General features: G+C 41.5%; 1 protein-coding gene and 1 pseudogene across 1 annotated transcript; both read left to right on the top strand.

The window, feature by feature from the left end:
- The first annotated feature begins 363 nt into the window (after positions 1-363).
- Positions 364-1,451, top strand: LOC122900699 (olfactory receptor 56-like). Its single transcript, XM_044239589.1, has one exon. The coding sequence runs from the start codon at positions 498-500 to the stop codon at positions 1,449-1,451; it is 954 nt and encodes a 317-aa protein (XP_044095524.1). The 5' UTR covers positions 364-497.
- A 16,781-nt stretch (positions 1,452-18,232) lies between these two features.
- Positions 18,233-19,165, top strand: LOC122916309 (annotated as a pseudogene).
- Positions 19,166-26,529: the final 7,364 nt, after the last annotated feature.

Below are 26,529 nucleotides of genomic sequence, written 5' to 3'. Positions count from 1 at the left end.
CTATATTTGCAATGATGTGGATGGAACGAGGGTATTATCCTAAGTGAAGTAGTCAGAGAAAAGCAAATGTAATAAGATTTCACTCTATGTAGAATTTGAGACACAAAATAGATGAACATAGAGGAAAGGAAGGAAAACAAAATAAGTCAAAATAAGAGAAGGAGAAAAATCATAAGAGACTCTTAACGACAGGAAACAAACTGAGGGTTGCTGGAAAGCAGGTGGATGGGGGCATGGAGTAACTGGGTGATGGGCATTAAGGAGGGCGCTTGGTATAATGAGCACTGGGTGATATAAGTGACTGATGAATCACTATACTTCACCTCTGAAACTTAAAAAAAAAAGAGAAACTTAGAGAATTTATTCTAAACCAAGTAACATTTAAAGAGGACAATACATTGGGCAAAGTTTTAATGTCTTTAGTATTGTGTCACTAAACATATACCACCTGCTTCTAGATCCCAACACATCATCTGGCTCATCCCTCTGTAGGAACAATGGTCTGGGTGGGAAACCAGACTCTCATCTCCCACTTCATCCTCCTGGGCCTTTTCACCCACTCGCCACTACACCTCTTCTTCTTTTCTGTCATCATGGTCATGTTCCTGGTGGCCCTTTCTGGCAATGGACTCATGATCCTCCTCATCACCATCGACTCCCATCTGCACAGCCCCATGTACTTCTTCCTCAGCTGGCTGTCACTCATGGACCTCATGCTCATTTCCACCATCGTGCCGCGGATGGCCACTGACTTCCTCCTGGGCCGTGGCTCCATCTCCTTCACAGGCTGTGGACTCCAGATCCTCTTCTTCCTCACCCTCCTGGGAGATGAATGCTTCCTGCTGGCCTTCATGGCCTATGACCGCTATGTGGCCATCAGCAACCCACTGAGGTACTCAGTGATCATGAGCCGCCGTGTTTGCTGGCTCATGGTGGCAGGGTCCTGGCTCTTTGGCCTGGTGGATGGACTGATCCAAGCCATTTTCACCCTTCGCTTCCCCTACTGTGGCTCTCAGGAGATTGACCACTTCTTCTGTGAGGTCCCTGCCATACTGAAGTTGGCCTGTGCTGACACCTCCCTCTATGAGACCATGATATATGTCTGTTGCGTCCTAATGCTGCTCCTGCCCTTCACTGTCATCTCTGCTTCCTACTTGCGGATCCTGGTAGCTGTGCTCCATATGCATTCTGCTGAAGGTCGTCAGAAAGCCTTTGCTACCTGCTCTTCTCACATGGCAGTGGTTTCTCTCTTCTATGGGGCTGCCATGATCACCTACATGCGGCCTCAGGCCTACCACTCCTCCAAGCAGGACAAGGTGGTCTCAGCCTTCTATACAATGATCACCCCTATGCTTAATCCACTCATCTATAGCCTGAGGAACAAGGAAGTGGCTGGGGCTTTCAAGAAACTCCTGGGGAGGTGTCCTTGTAAGGGGACAGGGCTAGGTTGACATTGGCAACTGAAGATGTGGGATCTGGTTCTGGGAGCTTGAATTAGCTTCTGTAGTTTGACTGGAAGAGAAACAGATGCCCTGTACTGAAAATAAAAGTCATTCTTTGGCCAGAGTTCATGATATTCACACATTAACTTTTTTTTTGTTTTTTTAAAATGTTTTTTATTTTTTCAATTTATTTATTTTTAGAAAAACAGTATTCATTATTTTTTCACCACACCCAGTGCTCCATGCAAGCCGTGCCCTCTATAATACCCACCACCTGGTACCCCAACCTCTCACCCCCCCCGCCACTTCAAACCCCTCAGACTGTTTTTCAGAGTCCATAGTCTCTCGTGGTTCACCTCCCCATCCAATTTACCCCAACTCCCTTCTCCTCTCTAACACCCCTTGTCCTCCATGCTATTTGTTATGCTCCACAAATAAGTGAAATCATATGATAATTGACTCTCTGCTTGACTTTTTCACTCAGCATAATCTCTTCCAGTCCCGTCCATGTTGCTACAAAAGTTGGGTATTCATCCTTTCTGATGGAGGCACAATACTCCATAGTGTATATGGACCACATCTTCCTTATCCATTCGTCTGTTGAAGGGCATCTTGGTTCTTTCCATAGTTTGGCGACCGTGGCCATTGCTGCTATAAACATTGGGGTATAGGTGGCCCTTCTTTTCACGACATCTGTATCTTTGGGGTAAATACCCAGGAGTTTGCACATTAACTTAATCAAGTATGTCCATGCTGAGTATGGATAGTGTGGAAAGAGGGCTGCACCAATGGCATTACAAAGAATGGGAGATACATAGCCTATACCCCACTAAATTAGCAGGTGACAAGTTTCAGCTGTTTTCCTCTATGGGAATTGCCAGCTGAGGAAAACAGCTTGCTCAAGGTTGGTCTCTTTGGGTGGCTGCCTGAATCCCATGACTAGTCAATAAAGTATAATAAAGGCTTGGTTCTTTTCCCTCAGTTTGACCCTGAAAGTCCATCCCAGCTCCAGAATGCCCTATAATAATCTGAGGCATCACAGGCTTCTCATCCCTGTATCCAGTTTTGCTTCCTTATCTCCACCATGAGTTCAATCCTTCCAGTGCTCTCTGATAAACCTTCCACAAGCAAAACTTGTCTCAATCTGCTTCCAGGAAACCTAACCTATGACAAGTGGGGATGAAAGAATGTTGGTAGGTTAAAGTCTAGTTTTCTAGATACATGTGGTCAAAATAAAATGTGGACACAGGAAACTTTGTTGCTTGATGGTATCAGAGAGAAGTCAGAAAGTTTCCTGAAGACTTGTAAGACAAGTTTAATGCAGGGGTGGCAAATGCAAATGCCTCCATATCTTGGCTATTGTAAACAATGATGTTATAAACATAGGGGTACATGTATCTCTTTGAATTAGTGTTCTTGTATTCTTTGGGTAAATACCTAGGAGTGAAATTCCTGGATCAAAAGGTAATTCTTTTTTTAACTTTTGGAGGAACCTCTATACTGTTTTCCACAATGGCTGCACCAGTTTGCATTTCCACCAATAGTGCAAGAGGGTTCCCCTTTTTCCACAACCTTGCCAATACTTGTTGCTTCTTGTGATGTTTGACTTTAGCCATTCCAACAGTTGTGAGATGATAACTCATGGTAATTTTGATTTGCATTTCCCTGATGATGAGTGATGTTGAGCATCTTTTCATGTGTCTATCGGTCATCTGGATGTCTTCTATGGGAAAATGTCTATTTATGCCTTCTGCCTATTTTTTTTTCAATTTATTTATTTTCATAAAAACATTATTCATTATTTTTTCACCACACCCAGTGCTCCATGCAAGCCATGCCCTCTATAATACCCACCACCTGGTACCCCAACCTCCCACCCCCCGGCCATCTGCCTATTTTAATTGGATTATTTGGGTTTTGGGTGTTGAGTTGTATGTTTTTTAAAAATGTATTTTGGATACTAATCTTTATTGCATATGTCATTTGTAAATATCTTCTCCCATTTCATAGGTTGCCTTTTTGTTTTATTGATTGTTTCTTTTGTTGTGAAGAAGCTTTTTATTGGGATGAAGTCCCAATAGCTAATTTTTGCTTTTGTTTCCCTTGTCTCAGAAGACATATCTAGAAATAAGTTGCTATAGTCATTGTCAAAGATGTTGCTGTCTGTTTTCTCCACCAGGTTTTTGATTGATTCCTCTCACATTTAGGTCTTTAACCCATTTTAACTTTATTTTTGTATGTGTTCCATCCACATCACTATAAATGTTAAGTATTTGCCCTTTCTGGTGCCTGAGTAGTATTCCACTGTATATGTATTCCACATCTTCTTTATCCATTCATCTGTTGATGGACATCTCAGCTCTTTCCACAGTTTGGCTATTGTGGACATTGTTGCTATGAACACTGGGAAGCCAGTGTCCCTTCGGATCGCTACCTTTGTATCTTTGCGTAAATACCCAGGAGTGCAACTGCTGAGTCATAAGGTAGCTCTATTTTCAACTCTTTAAGGAATCTCTATACTATTTTTGGGAGTGGCTGTACTAGCTTGCATTCCCACAAACAGTGCAAGAAGGTTCCCCTTTCTCTGCATCCTTGCCAAAATCTGGTGTTTCATGTCTTATTAATTCTAGTCATTCTGACTGTTGTGAGGTGGTATCTCATTGTGGTTTTGATTTGTATTTCCCTGATGCTGAGCAATGTGGAACATTTTTTCATCTGTCTGTTGGCCATTTGCAAGTCTTCTTTGGAGAAATGTCTGTTTCTGCCTTCTGCCCATTTATTGACTGGATTCTTTATTTCCTTTGGACTGAGTTTGATGTGTCCTTTACAGGTCTTGGATACTAGTCCTTTATCTGAAATGTCATTTGCAAATATCTTTTCACATTCTGTGGGTTGACTTTTAGTTTTGTTGACTGTTTCTTTTGTTGTATAGAAGTTTTTAATCTTTTAAAAAATTTTTATATTTTTTATTAACATATAATGTATTATTAGCCCCAGGGTTACAGGTGTGTGAATCACGAGATATACACACTTCACAGCACTCAGCATAGCACTAGAAGCTTTTTATCTTGATGAAGTCACAATAGTTCATTTTTAATTTTGTTTCCCTTGTCTTTGGAGATGTGTCTAGCAAGAGGTTGCTGTGGCTGAGGTTGAAGAGGTTGCGGCCTTTGTTTTTCTACAGGATTTTGATGGATGGTCTCTGATTTAAGTCTCACTATTTGAAAGTTTAAACTTAGTCACACGGTCATTTTAAAAACAAAGAAATAATTATTTTTCTTCCGATAAATAAAAGCATAGACAATGTTTACCACAGAAGATTCCCACGGAAACAACTGGAACACTGAAGTACTGAAGTATGTACTTTAGTGAGAAGAAAGTGAAACATAGTTGGGTACAAGATACCAGAGAGACCTCGGTTACTGCTAAATTATAACTGAGTATAATTAGATGCTAATTTAAAAAAATTCAACAACTAATTTTTTGTGATAAAAGGACTTGTCAAACAAAATTCCTCCCAAACAACTTCTTAAATGAATTATTTACCTATTTATTTATTTGAGAGCATGATTAGGAGGTTGGGCACAGAAAGAGGGGCACAAGCAGGGCAGAGGGAGAGGCAGAAGGAAGGGGAGATAATCTCAAGCAGGCTCCCTGCTGAGCACAGAGTCTGGTGTGGGGCCCAAACCAATGAGCCCCACATGGGATCATGACCTGAGCAGAAGTAAGATTCTTATCCAACTGAGCCACCCATGTGCCTCAACCAAAATAGCAAGTTTTGGCATAACCAGGAAAGAGACAAAAATGATGATTTGGGAGATGGCAACAAAGTAGGAGGACCTGAGGCTTTCCACGTCCCTTGAACATAGCTAAATAACTTTCAAGTCATCCTAAATAGCCCAGAAACTGACCTGGAGACTGACAGAACAAAATCTAAAACTAAAGAGAGAAGAGACCAAATTGAAGAAGATAGGAAGTGCAAAGAAATGGTTTAGGAGAGAAACAGATTACAGGTGCTCTGGAGAGGAAGGAATTGGGATTGCAAAGAAGGGGGGGGGAGACATTGAGAGAGAGAGAGAGAGAGAAGCAAGCAGGGTAACTACAAGGAGAACATTTCCCCAAGGCCATTGGCTTGAGAAATGAGAGTTCCTGAATTTTGTGAGTTAAAGCCTGGAGTTTTGAAGGTCACTGGTCTTGGCTGGGGTAAAGCCTTGGGGGTATTGCACTGCTCCTAGAGATAAGGTGGGCAAACAGCCCAGGGGCAAATAGTGATCTGAAGAATGCCTGGGGTTTACAGGGAGGAGATTACTCACTCTACTCCAAGTGCATCCCTGAGAAGCAGCATTCACAGAGCTGCCTTTCCAGGAAAAAAAGGAGCTTCTCAGCTCCATTCCCCTCCCTTGCCCCTCAGTAAATCACAGAACCACCTGTGGGAAGCAGCACACTGCCAATGCTGGCTGCATAACTTGCTTCCACCAAGCCCCAACACTCTGGGCTCCAGCGGGACTGCACTTCTCATTCATGCAGGCCTCAGTCCCAGCTCGATGGGCACCTCACTTAGAACACCAGTACAAACCACTGCCCACACCGTGTCTCCCAACCTGAGAGTTCGGCAAGTCCTCACTTCTGGTGGAAGTGGTGACAGGTCTCATTTCAAAAGCAGAGTATAGCACACAAGATTAAAACTCACCACATCCAGGCCAGGGCCCAAACACTGCCCACGGCAGGCAAAGAGAGTCTTTGCAGATGACTGCCTTTAGCTCAAGTCATGACCCCAGGGTTCTGGGATCGAGCCCCACATTAGGTTTCCTGTTGAGTGGGGAGTCTGCTTCTCTTTCTGCCTTTACGCCCACCCCTGCTCCTGCTCACTTGCTCTCTTTGTCTCTATCAAATAAATAAATAAGTAAATAGTTTTTTAAAAAGATTAGTACAGAAATAAATGATATCGAAACTAAAAAAACAACAGTACAGATCAATGAAACCAGGAGCTGGTTCTTTGAAAGAATTAATAAAATTGATAAACTTCAAGCCAGACTTATCTAAAACAAAGACAAAAGACCTCAACAAAATCACAAATGAGAGAGGAAAAATAACAACCAAAATCACAGAAATACAAACAATTATGAGAGAATATCATGAAATATTATATGCCAACAAATTGGACAACCTGAAAGAAATGGATAAATTCCTAGGCACATGTAAATTACCAAAATGGAAACAGGAAGAAATAGAAAACTTGAACAGAATGATAGCTAGCAAAGAAATTGAATCAATAATGAAAAAAATACCCAACTAACAGAAGTTCAGTACCAGATAGCTCCACAGGTGTATTCTACCAAACATTTATAGAAGAGTTAATTTAAAAAATAAAGAAGAGTTAACACCTATTCTTCAGAAACTATTCCAAAAAATAGGAAAAAAAGTAAAATTTCAAATTCCTTCTATGAAGCTAGAATTACCCTGATACCAAACACAGATGAAAAATATTGCTACACAAGAGAACTACAGGCCAATATACCTGATGAACCTGGATGAAAAATTCCTCAATAAAATGCTAGCACACCAAATCCAACATACATTAAAAAAATCATTTACCACTATCAGGTTGGATTTATTCCTGAGTTGCAAGTGTGGTTCAATATTCACAAGTCAATAAATGTGATATACCATGTTAATTTTTTAAAAAAAGGATAAGAACTATGCAATCATGCCAATAAATGCAAAAAAGATTTAACCAAGTACCACATCTCTTCATGATAAAAATCCCTCAACAAAATAGGTTTAGAGGGAACATACCACAACATAATAAAGGCAATATGTGAAAAACCCACAGTTAATATCCTTCCTCAATGGAAAAAAACTAAGACCCATCACTTTAAGACAGGGATGTTCACAATCATAATTATTCAAATAGACCTGGAAGTCCTAGCCACAGCAACCAGACAACAAGAAATAAAAGGCATCCAAATAGGCAAGGAAGAAACAAAACTTTCACTATTGGCAGATGATACACTATGGAAAAACCCAGAAGAATCCACCAAAAAACTTCTAGAACTGATACATAAATTCAGTAAAGTCACAGTATACAAACTCAACATACAGAAATCTGTCCATTTCTATACACCAGTAATAAAGCAGCAGGAAGAGAAATTAAGGAATGAAACCCATTTACAATTTTACCAAAAACAGTAAGATACCTATGAATAAAACTAACCGAGAGGAGAAAGACCTGTACTCTGAAAACTATGAAACACTAATGAAAGAAATTGAAGCTGCCCAACTTCTTGCTCAACATGTCTCCAAAGGTAAGATAAACAAAACAAAAATGAACTATTGGGACTTCATCAGGATAAAAAGCTTTTGCACAGCAAAGGAAATGGTCAACAGAACTAAAAGGCAACCTATGGAATGGGAGACGATATTTGCAAATGATGTATCAGATAAAGGGCTAGTATCCAAAAAACTGTAAAGAACATATCAAAGTCAGCACACAAGAAACAAAGAATCTAGTCCATAAATGGGCAGAAGATATGAACAGACATTTCTCCAAAGAAGACACCCAAATGGCCAACAGACAAATGAAAAAATGCTCAACATCACTCAGTATTGGGCAAATACAAATCAAAGCCACAATGACTTTCTTTGCTTGATTTATTTCACTCAGCATGGAGCACTGGGTGTGGTGCATAAACAAGGAATCTTGGAACACTGAAAAAATAAAATTAAATTAATTAAAAACAGCACAATGAGACACCACCTTACAATGGTCAGAATGATTAAAATTATCAACTGAGCAAACAACAGATGCAGAGAAAGAGGAAGGCTCTTCCACTGTTGGTGGGAATGCAAGCTGGAATGGCCACTCTGGAAAACAGTATGGATGTTCCTTAAAAAGTTAAAAATAGAGCTACCCTATGACCTAGCAATTGCACTTCTAGGTATTTATACAAAGGATACAAGTATAGTGATTTGAAGGGGCACCTGCACCCCAGTGTTTATAGCAGCAATGTACACAAGAGCAAAGCTATGGAAAGAGACCAAATGTCCATCGCCAGATGAATGGATAAAGAAGAGGTGGTATTTATATACAAAGGAATAATAGTCATCCATCAAAAAGAATGACATCTTACCATTTGCAACGATGTGGATGGAATTAGAAGGTATTACGCTAAGTGAAATAAGACAGAGAAAGACAAATACCATATGATTTCACTCAGATGTAGAATTTAAGAAACAAAACAAATGAACATAGGGGAAGAAAAAGAAAAACAAATTAATATCAAAAGGGAGAGGGAGGCAAACCAAAAGAGACTCTTCACTATAGGAAGCAAACTGAGGGTGGCTGGAGGGGAAGTTGGTGGGGGAAGGGGTAATTGGGTGTGAACATTAAGAAGGGCACTTGAAGTAATCAGTACTGGGTGTTATATGTAATTGATCAATCACTACATTTTACCCCTGAAACTAATAATACAGTAAGTGGTCACTAAATTGAATTTAAATAAAAAACTTTAAAGAGAATGTTCAGGGAATAATCTCAGTCTTTTGGTATTGGTTGAGTCCTGATTTGTGACCCAGTATGTGGTCTATTCTGGAGAAGGTTCCATGTGCACTTGAGAAGAATGTGTATTCTATTGTTTTAGGGTGGAATGTTCTGTATATATCTATGAGGTCCATCTGGTCCAATGTGTCATTCAATGCTCTTGTTTCTTTATTGATTTTCTGCTTCGATGATCTATTTCTGAGAGAGGCATGTTAAGATCTCCAACGATTAGTGTATTCATATCAATATGACTCTTTATCTTGATTAACAGTTTTCTTATGTAATTGGCTGCTCCCATATTGGGGGCATAGATATTTACAGTTGTTAGATCATCTTGGTGGATAGTCCCTTTAAGGATTATGTAGTGTCCTTCTGTATCTCTGACTACAGTCTTTAGTTTAAAATCTAATTTGTCTGATATGAGAATCGCTACCCCGGCCTTCTTTTGAGGCCCATTGGCATGAAAGATGCTTCTCCATCCCTTCACTTTCAGTCTGGGTGTATCTTTAGGTTCAAAATGGGTCTCTTGTAGACAACATGTGGATGGGTCCTGTCGTTTTATCCAATCTGCCATCCTGTACCATTTTATGGGTGCATTTAGGCCATTCACATTGAGGGCGATTATGGATAGATACGTTTTTATTGACATCGCGTTACCTTTGAAGTCTTTCTTCCTGTCGATTGTCTCTATATTTCTGTTCAATGCTATTCTTGGGCTTTTTCCTCCTTTAAAGAAGCCCCCTTAATATTTCCTGCAGTATCGGCTTGGTGGTTGCATAGTCTTTTAAGCCTTGCCGGTCTTGGAAACTCTTTATCTCTCCATCCATTTTGAATGTCAGTCTTGCTGGATAAAGTATTCTTGGCTGCCTGTTCTTCTCATTCAGTGCCCTGAATATATCTTGCCAGCCTCTTCTGGCTTGCCAGGTCTCTGTGGACAGGTCTGACATTATTTTGAAGGGCTTTCCTCTGTAGGTAAGGATCTTCTTTGTCCTAGCTGCTTTCAATAGGTTCTGCCTACAATTATAATTCTTCATTCTTACTATTAGGTGTCTCGAGGACTTTTGAGAATCTGTAATCTTGGGGGGAAACCTTTCGGCCTCTAGTACATGAACGCTGGTTCCATTCACGATATTTGGAAAATTTTCATGAAGAACTTGGTCCACTATATCTTCTAGACTTCTTTCTTTCTCTTCTCCTTCAGGGCTTCCAATAATTCTGACGTTGGAACATTTCATGGCATCATTTTTTTCCCTGATTCTGTTTTCATGGCTTCTAAGCTGTTTGTTCCAGGCTTCCTCCTGATCCTTTCTCTCTATCTGTTTGTCCTCCAGATCACTAATTCTATTTTCTGTCTCAGTTATTCTAGCGTTGAGAGAATTTATATTAGATTGGAACTCTTTGAGAGCATTGTGAAGCTCATCCCTGGTAGCTTTCTGCTCTTCCCTAATATTGAAAACATGATCTCTGGTCATTTTTGGTTCAGCCCTAATCAATTCCGTTTGGTCACCCATGGCTTTCTCCAACCTAGCTATTACTTGGATAATTGATAGCCTGAATTCTCTTTCCGATATATTGTCTATGTTGATAGCCTTTAGCTCTGTTGCAGAAGGTCCATCCTCTGTATTTTTCTTCTGTTAGTCATTCCTCCTCCTAATCATTTTGGTGAGAGATGGCTAAACGGGTGTAGCTGGATGTATCGACTGTGGTGCAGTCAAGGTGCACCCTGGAACACTTCTGAGCAATCAGGGTTGCATGGAGCACTGGGTGTGGTGCAAAAATAATGAATACTGTTATGCTGAAAATAAAAAATAAATTAAAATAAAACTTTAAAGAGAAACTGAAGCTGCCAGAAAGAAAGAGAAAAACATTCCATGCTCATGGATTGGAAGAACAAATATTGTTAAAATGTTTATACAACCCAAAACTATCTGTACATTTAATGCAATCTCTATCAAAATACCAACAGCATTTTTCACAGAGCTACAACAAACAATCCTAAAATTTGTATGGAACCATAGAAGACCCCAAATACTCAAAGTAGTCTTGAAAAAGAAAAGTAAAGCTGGAGGCATCACAATTCTGGACTTCAAATTATGTTATAAAACTTTGGTTAACCAACATATTATTAGTTTTTGATGTAGTGTTCAGCAATTCTTTAGTTGTGTATAACACCCAGTGCTCATCACAACATGTGCTCTGTTTAATACCCATTACCCAGCTACTGAATATAATTTAAAAAAAAAAACTAAAAAAATAAATAAAACTGTAGTAATCAAAACAGTATGCTACTGGCACAAAATAGACACAAAGATCAATGAAATGACCCAGCTTCCTTGACCCCTTGAGTTGGGTTCTGTGAACAACTTGTAAGCATGATACTTGAAGTTCTCACAGGACAGAGCCCCACTTGTCCATAATAGTAACCCTGTATCAGCCTTTACTATTCATGTGTATTTCCCCACTTTTCTCTACGTCCTTTCTGTGGTCACTTCTCAAATATAACACTTGCCTAGATGTCTAGCCCCAGCTATGCCAACTTAAGGCAACTGGTGATGCTTGGTATGTATAGGACTCTCTTCTCTTTACATGATCTTAATAACCTAGTAGATATTAAAAGAATTGGGCAAGAAAAGTAGAAAGATGAGAAAAACTAAAAATGAAGAAAAACTTAAATTAATTTTGAAAAGAGAAAGGCCTGTGTTGCAGCCAAGGGAGAGAGAAAAGCACAGACAGATGCATCATCTTGCACGATTCTGAGCACCTTCCTGGGATACACAAGTGATAACAAGGTTGAGAAAGAAAGAGAAAATTGGTGAATCCTGGCATTTTATATCTTGCCTCCCATAGGCCAATCATGTCCTTAATAGGATGTTGTCAACTTCCTCAAAGTACACAGAAAGACAACAGATGTCTAGTCCCCACTGCAGGTGAGCCTGGCATTCCTCCCATCCTCTTCGGTTTAGATTTCACCTATGAGTTGGCCTGTCAGATGAACTTGAAGTTGAATGAACTGATCTCTCTTGAGCTGGGTCCTCAACAACTGGAAATAGGAATGAGCAGAAGATGAGCGACACAATCCTATGCCAACTCGAGACCTTAGAGCGAGCAGGTAGTTGAGAAGCCATTTACTGATTTCCTAAGGAAAGTGGTAAAATGTACAGCACAGTGCATCAGGGAGATTCATCTCAAAGATGGTGGGAGGTTGGGGTACGAGGTGGTGGGTATTATAGAGGGCACGGATTGCATGGAGCACTGGGTGTGGTGAAAAAATAATGAATACTGTTATGCTGAAAATAAATAAAAATAAATTTAAAAAAAGATGAATGTGAGCTCTTTCCTTTCATTTCTCTTTCAGAAGACATAGATGAGAATTGAAAGACAGCCAAGAAGACCACTCCAACACGGTCTTAATTGAGATAATAGGCTGGCTCATCTAATCATCCTACCAATGCTTCTCAAGCTTTTCCAAGGCAAAATAACCACCTGATAGATACTCCTCAATACTATAGATTCCAAGTTTCTACTTCCAAGGATGAGAAGTCAGTCAGTCACATTTATAGGTGCTGAGAGACTAAATAACAGACAGATCATGAATTGATAATGGTGTAAAAGACAACTCTGGCCCACAAGCAGCCATATGCCCAGGAAACAACCCCCTTTTCTATGATAAACAGTTCAGGAAGCCAGCTGCCACAAGTTCAACTTGGAAGAAGTCAGATCCCTAACTTTAGTAACAACCTAGGAAGCTAATAATACTTTCTTTTTTTTAATTAAAGATTTTATTTATTTGACAGAGAAGACACAGGGAGGGACAGAACTCACCAGGTGGAGTGGGAGAGGGAGAAGCAGTCTTCCCATAGAGCAGGGAACCCAGCATGGGGCTCAATCCCAGGACCCTGGGATCATGACCTGAGCCTAAGGCAGAAGCTTAACAACTGAGTCACCCAAATGCCCCTATAGTCTCCAAATAAGCAATTTCAGTTATTAACAGACAGCTTTCCAAAATTTTGTTCCCCCTTCCAATTTAGGACAAACCACAGAAATCCAAAGACATACCCTAACTCATCCCTCTGCTTTCAATTAACCTACTTCCAGTTTCCTCACGCCAACAGTTTCCAATCATAAACAATCTGAAGCCTCTCTTTTTTCTACTCTGAAGTTTTCCCACTGCTGTCTCTGTCATTGAGACTCTGCCAAAATACGATTGAGAGTGTCTGACTGCTTTACTATAGCAACTTTGAAGGAATAACATTTTCTTCACTTATCTGGGTAGTCTTCATTTATTTTCTTTTTTTTAAGATTTTATTTATTTGTTTGACAGAGAGAGATCACAGTAGACAGAGAGGCAGGCAGAGAGAGAGAGAGGGAAGTAGTCTCTCTGCTGAGCAGAGAACCCGATGCGGGATTCGATCCCAGGACCCTGAGATCATGACATGAGCAAAATGCAGCGGCTTAACCCACTGAGCCACCCAGGCGCCCAGTCTTCATTTATTTTCACAATGCTCAGTAACTATTTGTTGAATGGACAAAAAATAATAATTGAATAAAAAAAAGCATAAGACATCAATTGAGTACAAGTTTCACGGAATAACTGACCAGGCTCCATTTCCTGTCGTGCATGATGAAACTCCCAGATTATAGTTTAGATATCCACTCTGACCTTCAGTGGTGATCATGTTCTCTCCCAGCCCCATGTGCAGGTAAGGGTAAAGACTGAGAGAAGTATGGGTGAATATGTCAGGTGATATCCCATGGGTGCCCTCTTCCTTCTTTAGGAGCAACCTGGGGTGTTTTTCAGAATCAGGGCTATGGGGAATGAACTTTGTCCTGAATTCAATTCATTAAATTTTTCTTCTTCATTGGTGTGGAGCTTCTATTCCCTCAGCTCATTATGAGCTGTGTAGGGTACACTGAGACATCCTCTCTGCAATCGAGATATAAGCCTGGGACCTGAGCTCATCATCAGTTTTATGAGAACCAGGAGAACATCTTTGGTGGTTAGTTCCATAAATTCTTTTTTTTTCCAATTTATTTATTTTCAGAAAAACGGTATTCATTATTTTTTCACCACACCCAGTGCTCCATGCAAGCCATGCCCTCTATAATACCCACCACCTGGTACCCCAACCTCCCACCCCCCCGCCACTTCAAACCCCTCAGACTGTTTTTCAGAGTCCATAGTCTCTCATGGTTCACCTCCCCTTCCAATTTACCCAAATTCCCTACTCCTCTCTAACGCCCCTTGTCCTCCATGCTATTTATTATGCTCCACAAATAAGTAAAACCATATGATAATTGACTCTCTCTGCTTGACTTATTTCACTCAGCATAATCTCTTCCAGTCCCGTCCATGTTGCTACAAAAGTTGGGTATTCATCCTTTCTGAGGGAGGCATAATACTCCATAGTGTATATGGACCACATCTTCCTTATCCATTCATCCGTTGAAGGGCATCTTGGTTCTTTCCATAGTTTGGCGACTGTGGCCATTGCTGCTATAAACATTGGGGTACAGATGGCCCTTCTTTTCACAACATCTGTGTCTTTGGGGTAAATACCCAGGAGTGCAATTGCAGGGTCATAGATTCTTATTTGGGGCCTTGGAGTTGGGAGAAAGGTGTGTGTGTGTGTCTGTAAGGGCCTTTCCCAGGCCACCATTTGCTCACACATTGCCTCGAGGATTAGATCTTTGCATGCGTGTTGGGTCTGGCCCATCTCTGCTGAGATTCACAGGATGGAACAGAAGGTAAAGTCTGGTGAGCTGAATGAGGTTGGGAAGTAATGAAAAGGGTGAGGGAAGACCTGACAGATGAGAGACTAAAAATGACGAGTAAGTGGGAGAAATTCGTCCAACATCAGGCTTCAGCTTAGAGATACCTCCTTGCTGTCAAGTGACAAAGATTCTTGGAATCAGAGACCAGACAGATGGTAATCCTACTTTTCTTGGGAAAAATTTATCCATTCTAATTTATCCATTCTCTAGTCTCTGGACTGAGTTGGCAGGCAGGCTTATGGGCCTTTGCCACCATGTGCCCATGCCACTCTCATGTTGTGGCTGTGTTCCATTCCCACCTGTGCTGATCTTGGATTCTACCTCCCTGAACTGTGTTCTGGCTCTCTTTGCTGGTATGTCCCCCTAATTTGCTATGTCCCAGGACTTTCCTATCTAGTGACATGATCTGACTCTAGAAAGCTTCTCAGCACTGCTAAGATGAGACGAGGTATGAACACAGATTGTCCAATTGCAGTGCACGTGAACATTTTCCCCATAAGTATCACCTTGGTGGGGGAGCTAAAAAGTCCTATATGAAGGGCACCTGGGTGGCTCTGTCCCTTAAGCATCTGCTTTTGGCTCAGGTCATGATCTCCTGTTCCTGTGATTGAGCACCACATTGGGCTCCCAAAACAGTGAGGATTCTACTCCCTCCTCCTGTTCCTGCTCTCTCTTTCTCTCTCATCTCTGTCTCTCTCTCTCACTCTAACTCCCCCCTTCAAATAAATACATAAAATCTTTTTTTTAAAGCCATATATTATGGGATCCTTTCCAGACTCAGAACTCCAGGGATGGTACCAAGGCATCTATACTTTTTATAATTGTGTTTTGTTAGCCAACATATAGTAAGGACATCATTAGTTTTTGATGTAGTGTTCAATGACTCATTAGCTGTATATAACACCCAGTGCTCACCACAACACATGCCCTATTCAATTCCCATCACCCAGTTACCATATCCACCCCCCCACTCTCCTTCCCTCTGTAACCCTCAATTTGTTTTCCAGAGTCCAGAGTGTCTCATGGTTTCTCTCCCTCTCTGATTTCTCCCCCTTGTTTTCCCTTCCTTCCCTTATTGTCCACCATGCTATTCCTTATATTCCACATATGATTGAAACCATGAGATTATTGTCTTTCTCAGCTTGACTAATTTCACCCAGCATAATCCCCTTCAGTTCCATCCATGTTGATGCAAATGTTAGGTATTCATCCTTTCTGATGGCTGAATAATATTTCATTGTGTATATGGACTACATCTCCTCCTCCTTCTCCGTTTCCTCCTCCTACTTCTCCCCCCACCTCCTCTCCTTCCCCTCTCCCTCCTTGTCCCCCTCCCCTCTTCTTCTTTCTTTCTTTTTCTTCTTCTTCTTTCTTCTTCTCCTTCTCCTCCTCCTCCTCCTCTTCCTCTTCCTCCTCCTCCTCCTCAGATTTATTTATCTGTCAGATAGAGAGAACTAGCAGGGGGAGTGACAGGCAGAGGGAGAAGCAGACTCCCCACTAATCAGGGACCCCAATGTGGGACTCAATCCCAGGACCCTGGGATCATGACTTGAGATGAAGGCAGACAATTAACTGACTGAGCCACCCAGGTGTCCCTGGGCCACATCTTCTCTATCCATTGATACATTTAAGGACATCTTGGCTTCTTCAACAGTTTGGCTGTTGTGGACATTGCTGCTATGAACATTGAGGTGCATCTGTACTTTTTTTTTAACCAAAAATACTTCCAGATGTTCTAGAGACCCAAGCATCACTAAACCCAGTTGTGACAGTGGGAGCTCTGAAATGTCATTTTTGCTCCCTTCCTTCTGTTCATAATTATCCTCCAATCATGAACTATTTCAATAGTCTTTGTTTCTCTTTGATTGTCTTTTCCACTTCTATTAAGAAAAAATTTTTGAATTCTACCTGTGGCATTACACAATTCAGAAGCCACAGCTTCCCCAAAGCATCCCCTGGTGTCCCACCACTTATGGAGTGAGGACTGGTTCTTCCTTCCTTTGTAGATTCAGTGAGTGTATCTTAGAACATTCAGTGGTTCTATCCAGCTTAGCACCCACCTAGGTTTGGAACTATATAAAGTAATTGATGTACAAGCAGGCTCCAGTATCTTCTCTACTGTCCAAGTAGCAGAGTGGTAAATGGTTGAGATACGTCCCAAGAGGCATCATGAGATTCTCATGATGCGTTTAGCATCCACTTTTAGTTCTGTTGCAGTGCCTGCATTGGGGCAACTTTATTAAAAACTAAATTTAAAAAAGAATAAATGAATATAAATAAATAAATAAATATCTCCTTCCAACCTAGAAAACCTCTCCACAAAGACAGAATAGAGAGAGGGAACAGCCTGTAATTATTTATTTTTTTAAAAAGATTTTATTTATTTATTTGAGAGCAAGTGGTAGTGAAACTACAAGTAGAGGAGAGGAGCAGAGGTAGAGGGAGAAACAGACTCCTGGCTGAACTGGCATCCTGATGCAGGGCTTGGTCCCTGGACCCTGGGATCATGACCTGAGCCAAAGGCAGATGCTGAACTGACTGAGCCACCCAGACACCCAACAGTTTTATTTTTGAACAAGTATTAAACCAGAGGATGAGGTGCTTCACAGGTAATATACTGAGAGCCTGCAAAACAGAAAGAGTCTCATTCTTTCATACTCAAACAGTGACAACCCATTACATATATGCTTTTGAGATACACAAGCACTAGTCTTCAAATAAGAGGACTTCAAATAAGAGGTACCATTATCACACTCTGTTCATTCAACAGGTAATGGGGGCAGCAATATGTGTTAGTTAATTGGCTTTATCCAAAGGGGGAAAAAGCCTTCACACAGTTTATGACAAGAGGTAGTTTTGCCTCTTTCCGCAAGGTGTCTATTGAACTTAGGGTCCTCCTCTGCCACGGAGCCTGAGATAGGGGTGCTACATTCCCTGATGATCACGTTTCAAAGAGATGGATCCTAGGTCCTTGATAAAGACATTCCTGGGTCAGAGCACTGGCAAAAACCTTACTTGGTTTTTAAAAGGTTTAAACACCTAGAAGCAAGAAGGAGCTTACAATGCTAAGTTTTCTAAGGCAAATGCTCTTTAGAGGAGAGTCACTTCTCTTTTTTTAAATTTGCATTTGTCCTCACACCTTTCTCTCCTCCTTTCTCCTTCTTGTCCCTCAGTACTTGCCCCCCTTTACATCTTTGTCCTACTTCTACAGCTATTCACCTATGACTTATGTCCCGTCTCTCTATCCCTTGCATTCTCTGGCTCCCTGAAGTTTTACAGAAGTAAGGATCAAATAATGCTGATAACTTTCTGAAGGCTGCTGAAAAAAGCAAAAGATTTTTCACTGCACGAGGAAAGGGTGGGTCCATGTCAGAGGGCTGGGCTCTGTCTTTTAGAAGAAACAGGAAGTGGGTATTTGGAGATGCCAGGTTAGTAGTTTCATTTCTTTGTTCCTTTGTTTGTTCTTAGGGTCTAGGGCATGGAGCTCTGGAACCACACCTCCCTCTCCGACCTCATCCTTTGGGGTCTGTTTGGCTACTCAACGTATGATTTATTCCTTTTTTCCCTTGTTGTTCTGGCCTCTGCTGTGGCACTCCTTGGCAACGTCCTCTTCCTCCTGCTCATCCAGGCCAACAGACACCTGCACACCCCGATGTACTTTTTCCTCAGCCAGCTCTCCATCATGGACCTGCTTGTGATGAGCACAGTGGTTCCCACGATGGCAGCCAACCTTCTGTCAGGCCATAAGTCCATCTCTTGGGGTGCCTGTGCCACTCAGATCTTCCTAGTGGTCATGGTAACAGGAGCAGAATGCTTCCTCTTTGGAGTCATGGCCTTTGACCAGTATGTAGCAGTCTGCCATCCCCTGTGGTATCCTGTCCTCATGAACTAGAAGGCTTGCTCTCTGCTGACCCTGGCATCCTAGATGGTTGCGGTGTCTGACAGTGTGATTGACGTGGGCGTGGTCCTTAGTTTCCCCTACTGTGGCTCTCTGGAGGTCGATCACTTCTTCTGAGAGGTCCCTGCCCTGCTGCGTCTCTCCTGTGCTGACACATCATTCTTTGAGGATCTCATCTATGCTTGCTGTGTGGTCATGGTGCTGTTGCCCCTAGTGGTCATTGTGTCTTCTTATACCCGGGTCCTCAAAGTTGTCATTAGGATGCCCTCCACAGAGGGGAAGCAGAAGGCTCTGACCACTTGCTCCTCCCACCTGGCTGTGGTGGGCCTATATTATGGAGGAGCCATGTTTAGCTACATGCAGAGGGCCTCCAGTAGGACACCAATGGGAGACCAAGCCACCTCCATCTTCTACACCATCCTCACTCCAATGCTTAACCCACTCATTTACAGTCTGAGGAACAGGGAGGTAACAAGGGCCCTGAGGAAGGTGCTGAAGAGATGGGGAGTGTAGGCATGCCTGCCTTTCTGAGGCTTCCTGTGTTGGTCTGCCTCTTCCTCTGCAAGCTCAAGCTCTCTTGTGGCTTCTCTTTTTCCTCTATACTCATTGGACCTCTCTGGCTGGTTGGGGCAAGGCTGTGAGCTGAGTAATCAAAAACCATTTGAATGGAAGATGTTGTGGTAACAGATGTACATGGCCAGCGGCCCAGTGAATCTTTCCCCATATTGAGCACCACAATTTTCATGGAATGAAAGCCCATAGATGTATTAGTTACCTTCTTCCTAGGATTGACAGGGTAAGTCTTTATTCTGAGTTGTCTGTTGAAGGTGAGTGAGGGGGGGAACCAATCCAGAACTCATTTGTGCACTGAATGTGGTACATGATGTTAGGGTCTGGCATGGAGGAGTTATGCTACCTAGGGTAAGGCTATTTCTCTCTCTCTGGACTTCCCTTTATTACCTGTACCATCATAGCTACTAGTACTACTATAGAATAAAAACTCCATTTCTTTGTACCTTATGTTATTAAACAGCATAAAGATTTTTGTGTCTTCTTGCAATTGTGTTTTACATACAGGTATTAAAGTGTAAAAACCTCAAAGAAATATGGCCAGAACATTTTATAGTCTATCACTTATGCTGACAGCAGCACACTGCAGAAAGTACAGAGGATACAAATTTGTCACTCCCTGAAAAGAGGGAATTTGGGGTCAGACTGATTTTTGATCATTGAGACTCAAGGTGGAACAGGAGTGAGGTGTGAGAAGACTCTGGTAGGAACTGATTTCTATAGTTTCCACCACAGGGCCTCTGGAGGGATTTGGGAAATAATCTCTTGATCCATGTCTTCTGCAAAGATCTTCTTCAACACACTGGACCAAACATCTCCCCTTCATCACTCATTCACACTGCTCTCAAGAGACCTGCATGGACTTCCTGAGAGTCCATGGGGATGTCAGACACTATGTGGGGGTACACATAGAATGGTGAAGAAGAGGGCATGGTCCAGGCCTGGGGGCATCTGGCCACAGATATAAAGTGTTCCAGGCAGAGGGGACAGTATTCTTGAGCAGAGAGGGGCAGGGATAAAACTAAGGAGAATTGACCAGAGGGAATGGGGCCCACATTGCCTGGGGCATGGTAGGTCATTGTAAGATGATCAGACTTTGAACAGAGGGGAGATATGATCCACCATAAGCTTCATAGAACCACTGTGACCATTGTGTAAGATCCATAGTGATGCTCCTATCATGAAACAGGTGAGAAATGATGGTACTTGGACCAGGGTAGAAATAGGAGGTGGCAGAAGTTGACAGGTTTCTGATGTAATTTGAAGGTGAAGCCCACAGAATTTTCTGCCTTACTGGGGTTGAAGATATTGTTAGTTCACAAGGTTTTATGAGGGATAAATGAGAAATTACATTTACCTTGTTTGTGCTCTGAGCACTTTGTTAGCTTCTTTTATTAAAATGCACATGTGGACACCTGGGTGGTTTAGTTGGTTAACTGTCTGCCTTCTACTCAGGTCCATATTCCAGGATCTTGGGATGGAGTCCTATATTGGGCTCCCTGTTCTGAAGAGTCTGCTTCTCCCTCTGCCCATTCCTCTGTTCCTGCTTTCCTCTTTCTCTCTTTCTCCCTTTCTCTCTCACGAAAATATATAAGTAAAATCTTAAAAAAATAAAATGCACCTATGCTTCAGTAATTAATCCTTTTCTTAAAAATGACATGCAACTGTATGCCATTTTATGGAAGCAAATTTTCAAGTAGTTGTCTGATTTCAGTGCATTACAGAGTGGATGTGGGTTGTTGTTGTTGTTTTTACATTCCAATTAGAATGGCAAAAACTGACAAGGCAAAAAACAACAGGTGTTGGAGAGGTTGAGGAGAAAGTGGAACCCTCTTACACTGTTGGTGGGAATGCAGCCACTTTAGAGTGGATGTATTATATTATAAATGTGTTGCCCAGCATTTGTTCCTGCACCTTCCCTGGGTCCTGTTTAGATTGGGGACATCTCAGCCCAGCTCCATGTGGCACACTGCCCACCCTTCCGGGTTCACCCTGAGTTTCAACATCATTCTCATTTTCAAGAAGTTGGAACACTGCAGCCCCACAGCCCCCTCCTCAGGACCCAAGTTTGTGCAGGCTGAGCTTCTCCATCCTCCCTGCTATTCAGAGCTGTAAGTCTTCTGGGGCACTGGGACACACCCATCCAGTTTAACTCTCACATCCTTAGGGGTTTCAGGGCAAGAGGTAGGCAGATAGACACCACCAGGTACCTCACGGCCAAGATCAGACCTGCAGCGTGCCCACCAGAGAGATGGTAAATAGGAGTGAAGTAGTTGGAGCTTGGCGGTTGCCTGGAAGCTCAGGAACAACTTCTCTAATGCCACAGCCATGCATGGGTAGGAATTCTTCCAGCAGGAGGTTCCCTCCTGTGTGAATGTGAAGGTCAATCCAGGGCAGGGTTAGGACCCAGGAAAGGTTCATGGTATCTTTTCCATGGGGCCAGAGCTCAGCACTGTGTGTAAGGGTCTGGGGGCTTCAAGCTCTGCTGTCCTCTACTGGAACTGAGGCTACAGCTTTGCCAAAGTGTGGTAGCCCCAGAGGAAGAGAGGTTTCTGTATTTATCTGTGGGAGATTAGGGGTGATTAGTGCAACAAGTGGCTTCCAGGTGCCAGGTACCACAGGAAACTCCCCCAATATCCTTGGTCTACCTGCTGTGGCATCTGTCTCAGCTGGGGAGAACTGATGACCAGGGCACAGGAGTGGCATGAGTTACAGTTTTCTCCTATCCCCTGTTTCCTTTCCTCCTGGTTTTCCAAGCAGACCCCTCGACCCCATTCTTCTATTATCTTTGGTGGTTTTGCAGTTTGAATATCATATACCTGGGTGTTTTGTTTTTTGTTTTTTTTGGGGGGGGTTTTTTTGTTGTTGTTGTTGGTGGTGGTGGTGGTTTTGGTTGTTTGCAATTATTCTGTGTGGTGCTCTCTGATTCTCCATGATGGCTGCTTGTTTTGGTGTCTGACACTAATTTGGGGGAAATTCTCCCTTCATTTCTGCCACAGATGGTTCTTCTATTCTAGTCTCTCTTCTGCTAGTATTCACCTTACACACTTGTTACACCTTTGCAGTTGTCTCACGATCCTTGGAGATTTTGTTCCTTTCCCCTGCCCCCCTATTTTTTTCTCTTTACTTTTCAGTTTTCAGAGTTTCTGTTGTCATATCCTCAAGTTCAGAGGTTCGTTCTCCATCTGTGTCCAGTCTACCAATGAGACCACTGAAGGCATTTTTCCTGTTAGTGTTTGAACTCTAGATTTCTTGTTCTTAGAATTTCCATCTCTGTGTATATTATCCATTTCCTCTTGCGTGTTTTATATATTTTCTACTACACCCTTTAGAATATTTTTAATTCAATTAGCAAACATATAGTACATCATGAGTTTCAGATGTAGTGTTCAGTTATTCCTCAGTTGCATATAACACCCAGTGCTCATCACATCAAGTGCCCTCCTTAATGTCATTACCCAGTTACCCCTTCAGCCCACCCCTTTAGCCTCCAGCAACTCTGTTTGTTTTCTGTAGGTCAGAGTCTCTCGTGGTTTTTCTCCTCCTCTCACGACTTCCCATTCAGTTTTCCCTCCTTTCCCCTATAATCCTCTGAGCTGTTTCTTGTATTCCACATATGAGTGAAATCATAGAATTGTCTTTCTCTGATTGGCATAATAAACTCAGCAGAATATCCTCCAGTTGCATCCATGTTGGTATAAAAGAGAAGTATTCATCCTTTTTGCTGGCTGAGTAATATTCCATTGTGTGCGTGTGTGTGTGTGTGTGTGTGTGTGTGTGTGTGTGTATCTCAGATTATCTTTATCCATTCATCCATCAAAGGACATCTCAGCTCCTTGGATAGTTTTTCTGTTGTGAACATTGTTGCTATGAATATTGGGGTGCAGGTGCCCCTTCAGATCACTGCATTTGTAATACCTAGTAGTGCAATTGCTCGGTCACAAGGTAGCTGTATTTTTTTAAAGATTATTTATTTATTTATTTGACAGACAGAGGCCACAAGTAGGCAGAGAGGTAGGCAGAGACAGAGAGAGAGGGAAGCAGGCTCCCTGGTGAGCAGATAGCCCAACACGGGGCTCGATCCCAGGACCCTGGGATCATGACCTGAGCCGAAGGCAGAGGTTTCAACCCACTGTGCCACCCAGGCGCCCCAGGTAGCTGTATTTTTTTTTTTTTTGTATTTTTAACTTCTTGTGAAAACTCCATATTGTTTTCCAGAGTTGCTGCCCCAGCTTGCATTCCCACTAACAGTTCTAAACAGAACTAAAGGTTCCCCTTTCTCCACATTTTCATTTATTCTCCATTATTCTCCACATCCAACATTATTACCCGTTATTCTCCACATCCAACATTCATTGTTTCCTGACATGTCAATTTTAGCCATTCTGACTGGTGTGAGGTGGTATCTCATTGTTGTTTTGATTTGTATTTATTTCCCTGATACTGAGTGATGCTAAACATTTTTTCGTGTATCTGTTGGCATTTGGATGTCTTCTTTGGAGAAATGTCTGTTCATGTTTTCTGCCCATTTCTTGATGGGATTATTTGTGTTTTTTGGTGTTGAGTTTGAGAGGTTCTTTATAGAACTTGGATACCAGCCCCTTATCTGTAATGTCATTTGCAAATATCATCCCCCATTCCATAGGTTGCCCTTTAGTTTTTTTCATTATATCCTTTTCTATACAGAAGCTTTTTATCTTGATAAAGTCTCAAGAGTGCATTTTTGCTTTTGTTTCCCTTATTTTTGGAGATGTGTCTAGTAAGAAGCTGCTGCAGTCGAGGTCAAAGAGGTTGCTGCCTGTGTTCTCCTGTAGGATTTTGATGGCTTCCTGTCTCACACTGAGGTCTTTCATCCATTTAGAGTTTATCTTTTTGTACGGTGTATGAGAATGGTTTAGTTTCATTCTTCTGCATGTGGCTGTCCAATTTCCCCGGCACCATTTATTGAGGAGACTATTTTTTTTCCTTTGGATATTCTTTCCTGCCTTGTTGAAGATTAGTTGAAGAGTTGAGGTCCATTTCTGGGCTCTCTATTCTGTTCCATTGATTTATGTATCTGTTTTTGTGCCAGTACCATATTGTCTTTGTGATCACAGCTTTGTAATATAGATTGAAGTCCAGCATTGTGATGCCACCAGCTTTGGTTTTCTTTTTCAACATTCTTCTGGTTATTTGGGGTCTTCTCTGGTTCGATACAAATTTTAGGATTCTTTGTTCCAGCTCTGTGAAAAATGTCAATGGTATTTTGATAAGGATTGCATCGGAAGTGTAGATTGCTTTGGGTAGCATAGACATTTTAACAATATTTTTTCTTCCAACCCATTAGCATAGAATGTCTTTCCATTTCCCTGTGTCTTCCTTAATTTCTTTCATAAGTGCTCTGTAGTTTCTACAGAACGGATCTTTTATCTCCTTGGTTAGGTTTCTTCCTAGGTATCTTATGATTTTTGGTGCAATTTTCAATGGAATCAACTCCTTAATTTCTTTTTCTTCACACACACTGTTAGTGTATCAAAATGCAACTGATTTCTGTGCATTGATTTTGTATCCTGCCACATCACTGAATTCCTGTATGAGTTCTAGTAATTTGGGGGTGGAGTCTTTGGGGTTTTCCACATAAAGTATCCTGTCATCTTGCAGAGTGAGAGTTGGACTTCTTCTTTGCCAATTTGAATGCCCTTTATTTATTTATTTTTTGTTTTCTGATTGCTGAGGCTAGGATTTCTAGTACCATGTTGAACAGTAATAGTGAGAGTGGGCATCCCTGTCATGTTCCTGACCTTGGGGGCAAAACTCAGTTTTCCTGCATTGAGAATGATATTCACTGTCCACATCCTGATTCAAGCCTGATCTTATGACCCTGACGTTATTACCCGAGCCAAAATCAAGAATTGGATGCTTAACCAACTGAGCTACCAAGGTGCCTCATAGACTTTATTTTATTTCTTTATTTTTAAAGATTTTATTTATTTATTTGACAGACAGAGATCACAAACTGGCAGAGAGGCAGGAAGAGAGAAGGGGGGGAAGCAGGCTCCCTGCTGAGCAGAGAGTCTGATGCGGGGCTCGATCCCAAGACCCTGGGATCATGACCTGAGCTGAAGGCAGAGGCTTTAACCCACTGAGCCCCCCAGGCACCCCTAGACTTTATTTTTTAGAGAAGCTTTAGTTTTACAGAAAATTGAGCAGAAAGTATAGAGTGCTCCTATATACCACTCCTCTCCAACCCTTCTGCCACCCATCACAGTTTCCCTAATGTTTAGCATCTTGTATTTGTGTGGTAAATCTGTTACAACTGACAAACCTATACTAATACAGTGTTATTAACTAAAGTCCATAGTTTACATTGAGGTTCATTCTTGGTGGTGTTTATTCTATGTTTTGGTGCATATATTTCTACTCTATAAATAATAACATGTATACACCATTACCTTATTGTACAGAATAGTGTCACTGCCATAAAAATCTTCCTGTTCATCTATTCTTCCCTCCCTGTCTCCCTCCAAAACCCTGGCACTTGATCCTTTTACTGAGTTGTTATGCTTCCTCCAGAATGTCATATAGTTGGAATCATACAGCCTTTTAGACTGGTTTCTTTCACTTAGTAGTATGCATCTAAGGTTTTTCCACCTTTTATGGCTTAATAGATCACCTCTTTTATTGTTGCAAATAATTTTCCACTGTATAAATGTACCAGTCTGTTTATGTGTTCACCTTTGGAAGGACTTCTTGTTGCTTACAGTTTTTGATATTCAGATTTTTATGTGGATGTGAGTTTTCAACTCATTTAGGTAAATTCTGGATCATACATTAAGACTGTCCCATAGTCATAGGATTATATTTGGCCGTGTATGAAATTGCCAAACTGTCTTTCAAGATGACTCTATCATTTTGCATTTCCAACCAGCAATGAATGAAGGGTCCTGTTGTTCCATATCCTTGTCAATACTTGTGTTCATCAGTGTTTTGGATTTTAGACATTCTAAAAAGTGTGTAGTGATATTTCACTGTTTCAATTTGCAGTTCTCAAATGGAATGTGGTATATAGCATATTTTTTCTTTTTAAAAAATTAATTTATTTTTTCTTGACAATTCTCTTTATTTTTTATTATTATGTTCAATTAGCCAACATATAGTACATCATTAGTTTTTGATGTAGTGTTCAAAGTTTCATTAGTTGTGTGTAACACCCAGTGCTCATCACATAATGTCCCCTCTTTAATGCCCATCACCCACTCACCTCCCCTTCTGCAACCATTGGTTTGTTTCCCAGAGTCAAGGGTCTCTCATGGTTTATCTCCCTCTCT

The sequence above is a fragment of the Neovison vison genome, chromosome 1, assembly GCF_020171115.1.
Source record: "Neovison vison isolate M4711 chromosome 1, ASM_NN_V1, whole genome shotgun sequence".
Lineage (NCBI taxonomy): Eukaryota > Metazoa > Chordata > Mammalia > Carnivora > Mustelidae > Neogale > Neogale vison.
This window is presented reverse-complemented; position numbering and strand designations above follow the sequence as displayed.

Bases quoted from the DNA above. Each gene is read 5' to 3' on its own strand.
- LOC122900699 (XM_044239589.1), top strand. From the start codon at position 498: ATGGTCTGGGTGGGAAACCAGACTCTCATCTCCCACTTCATCCTCCTG.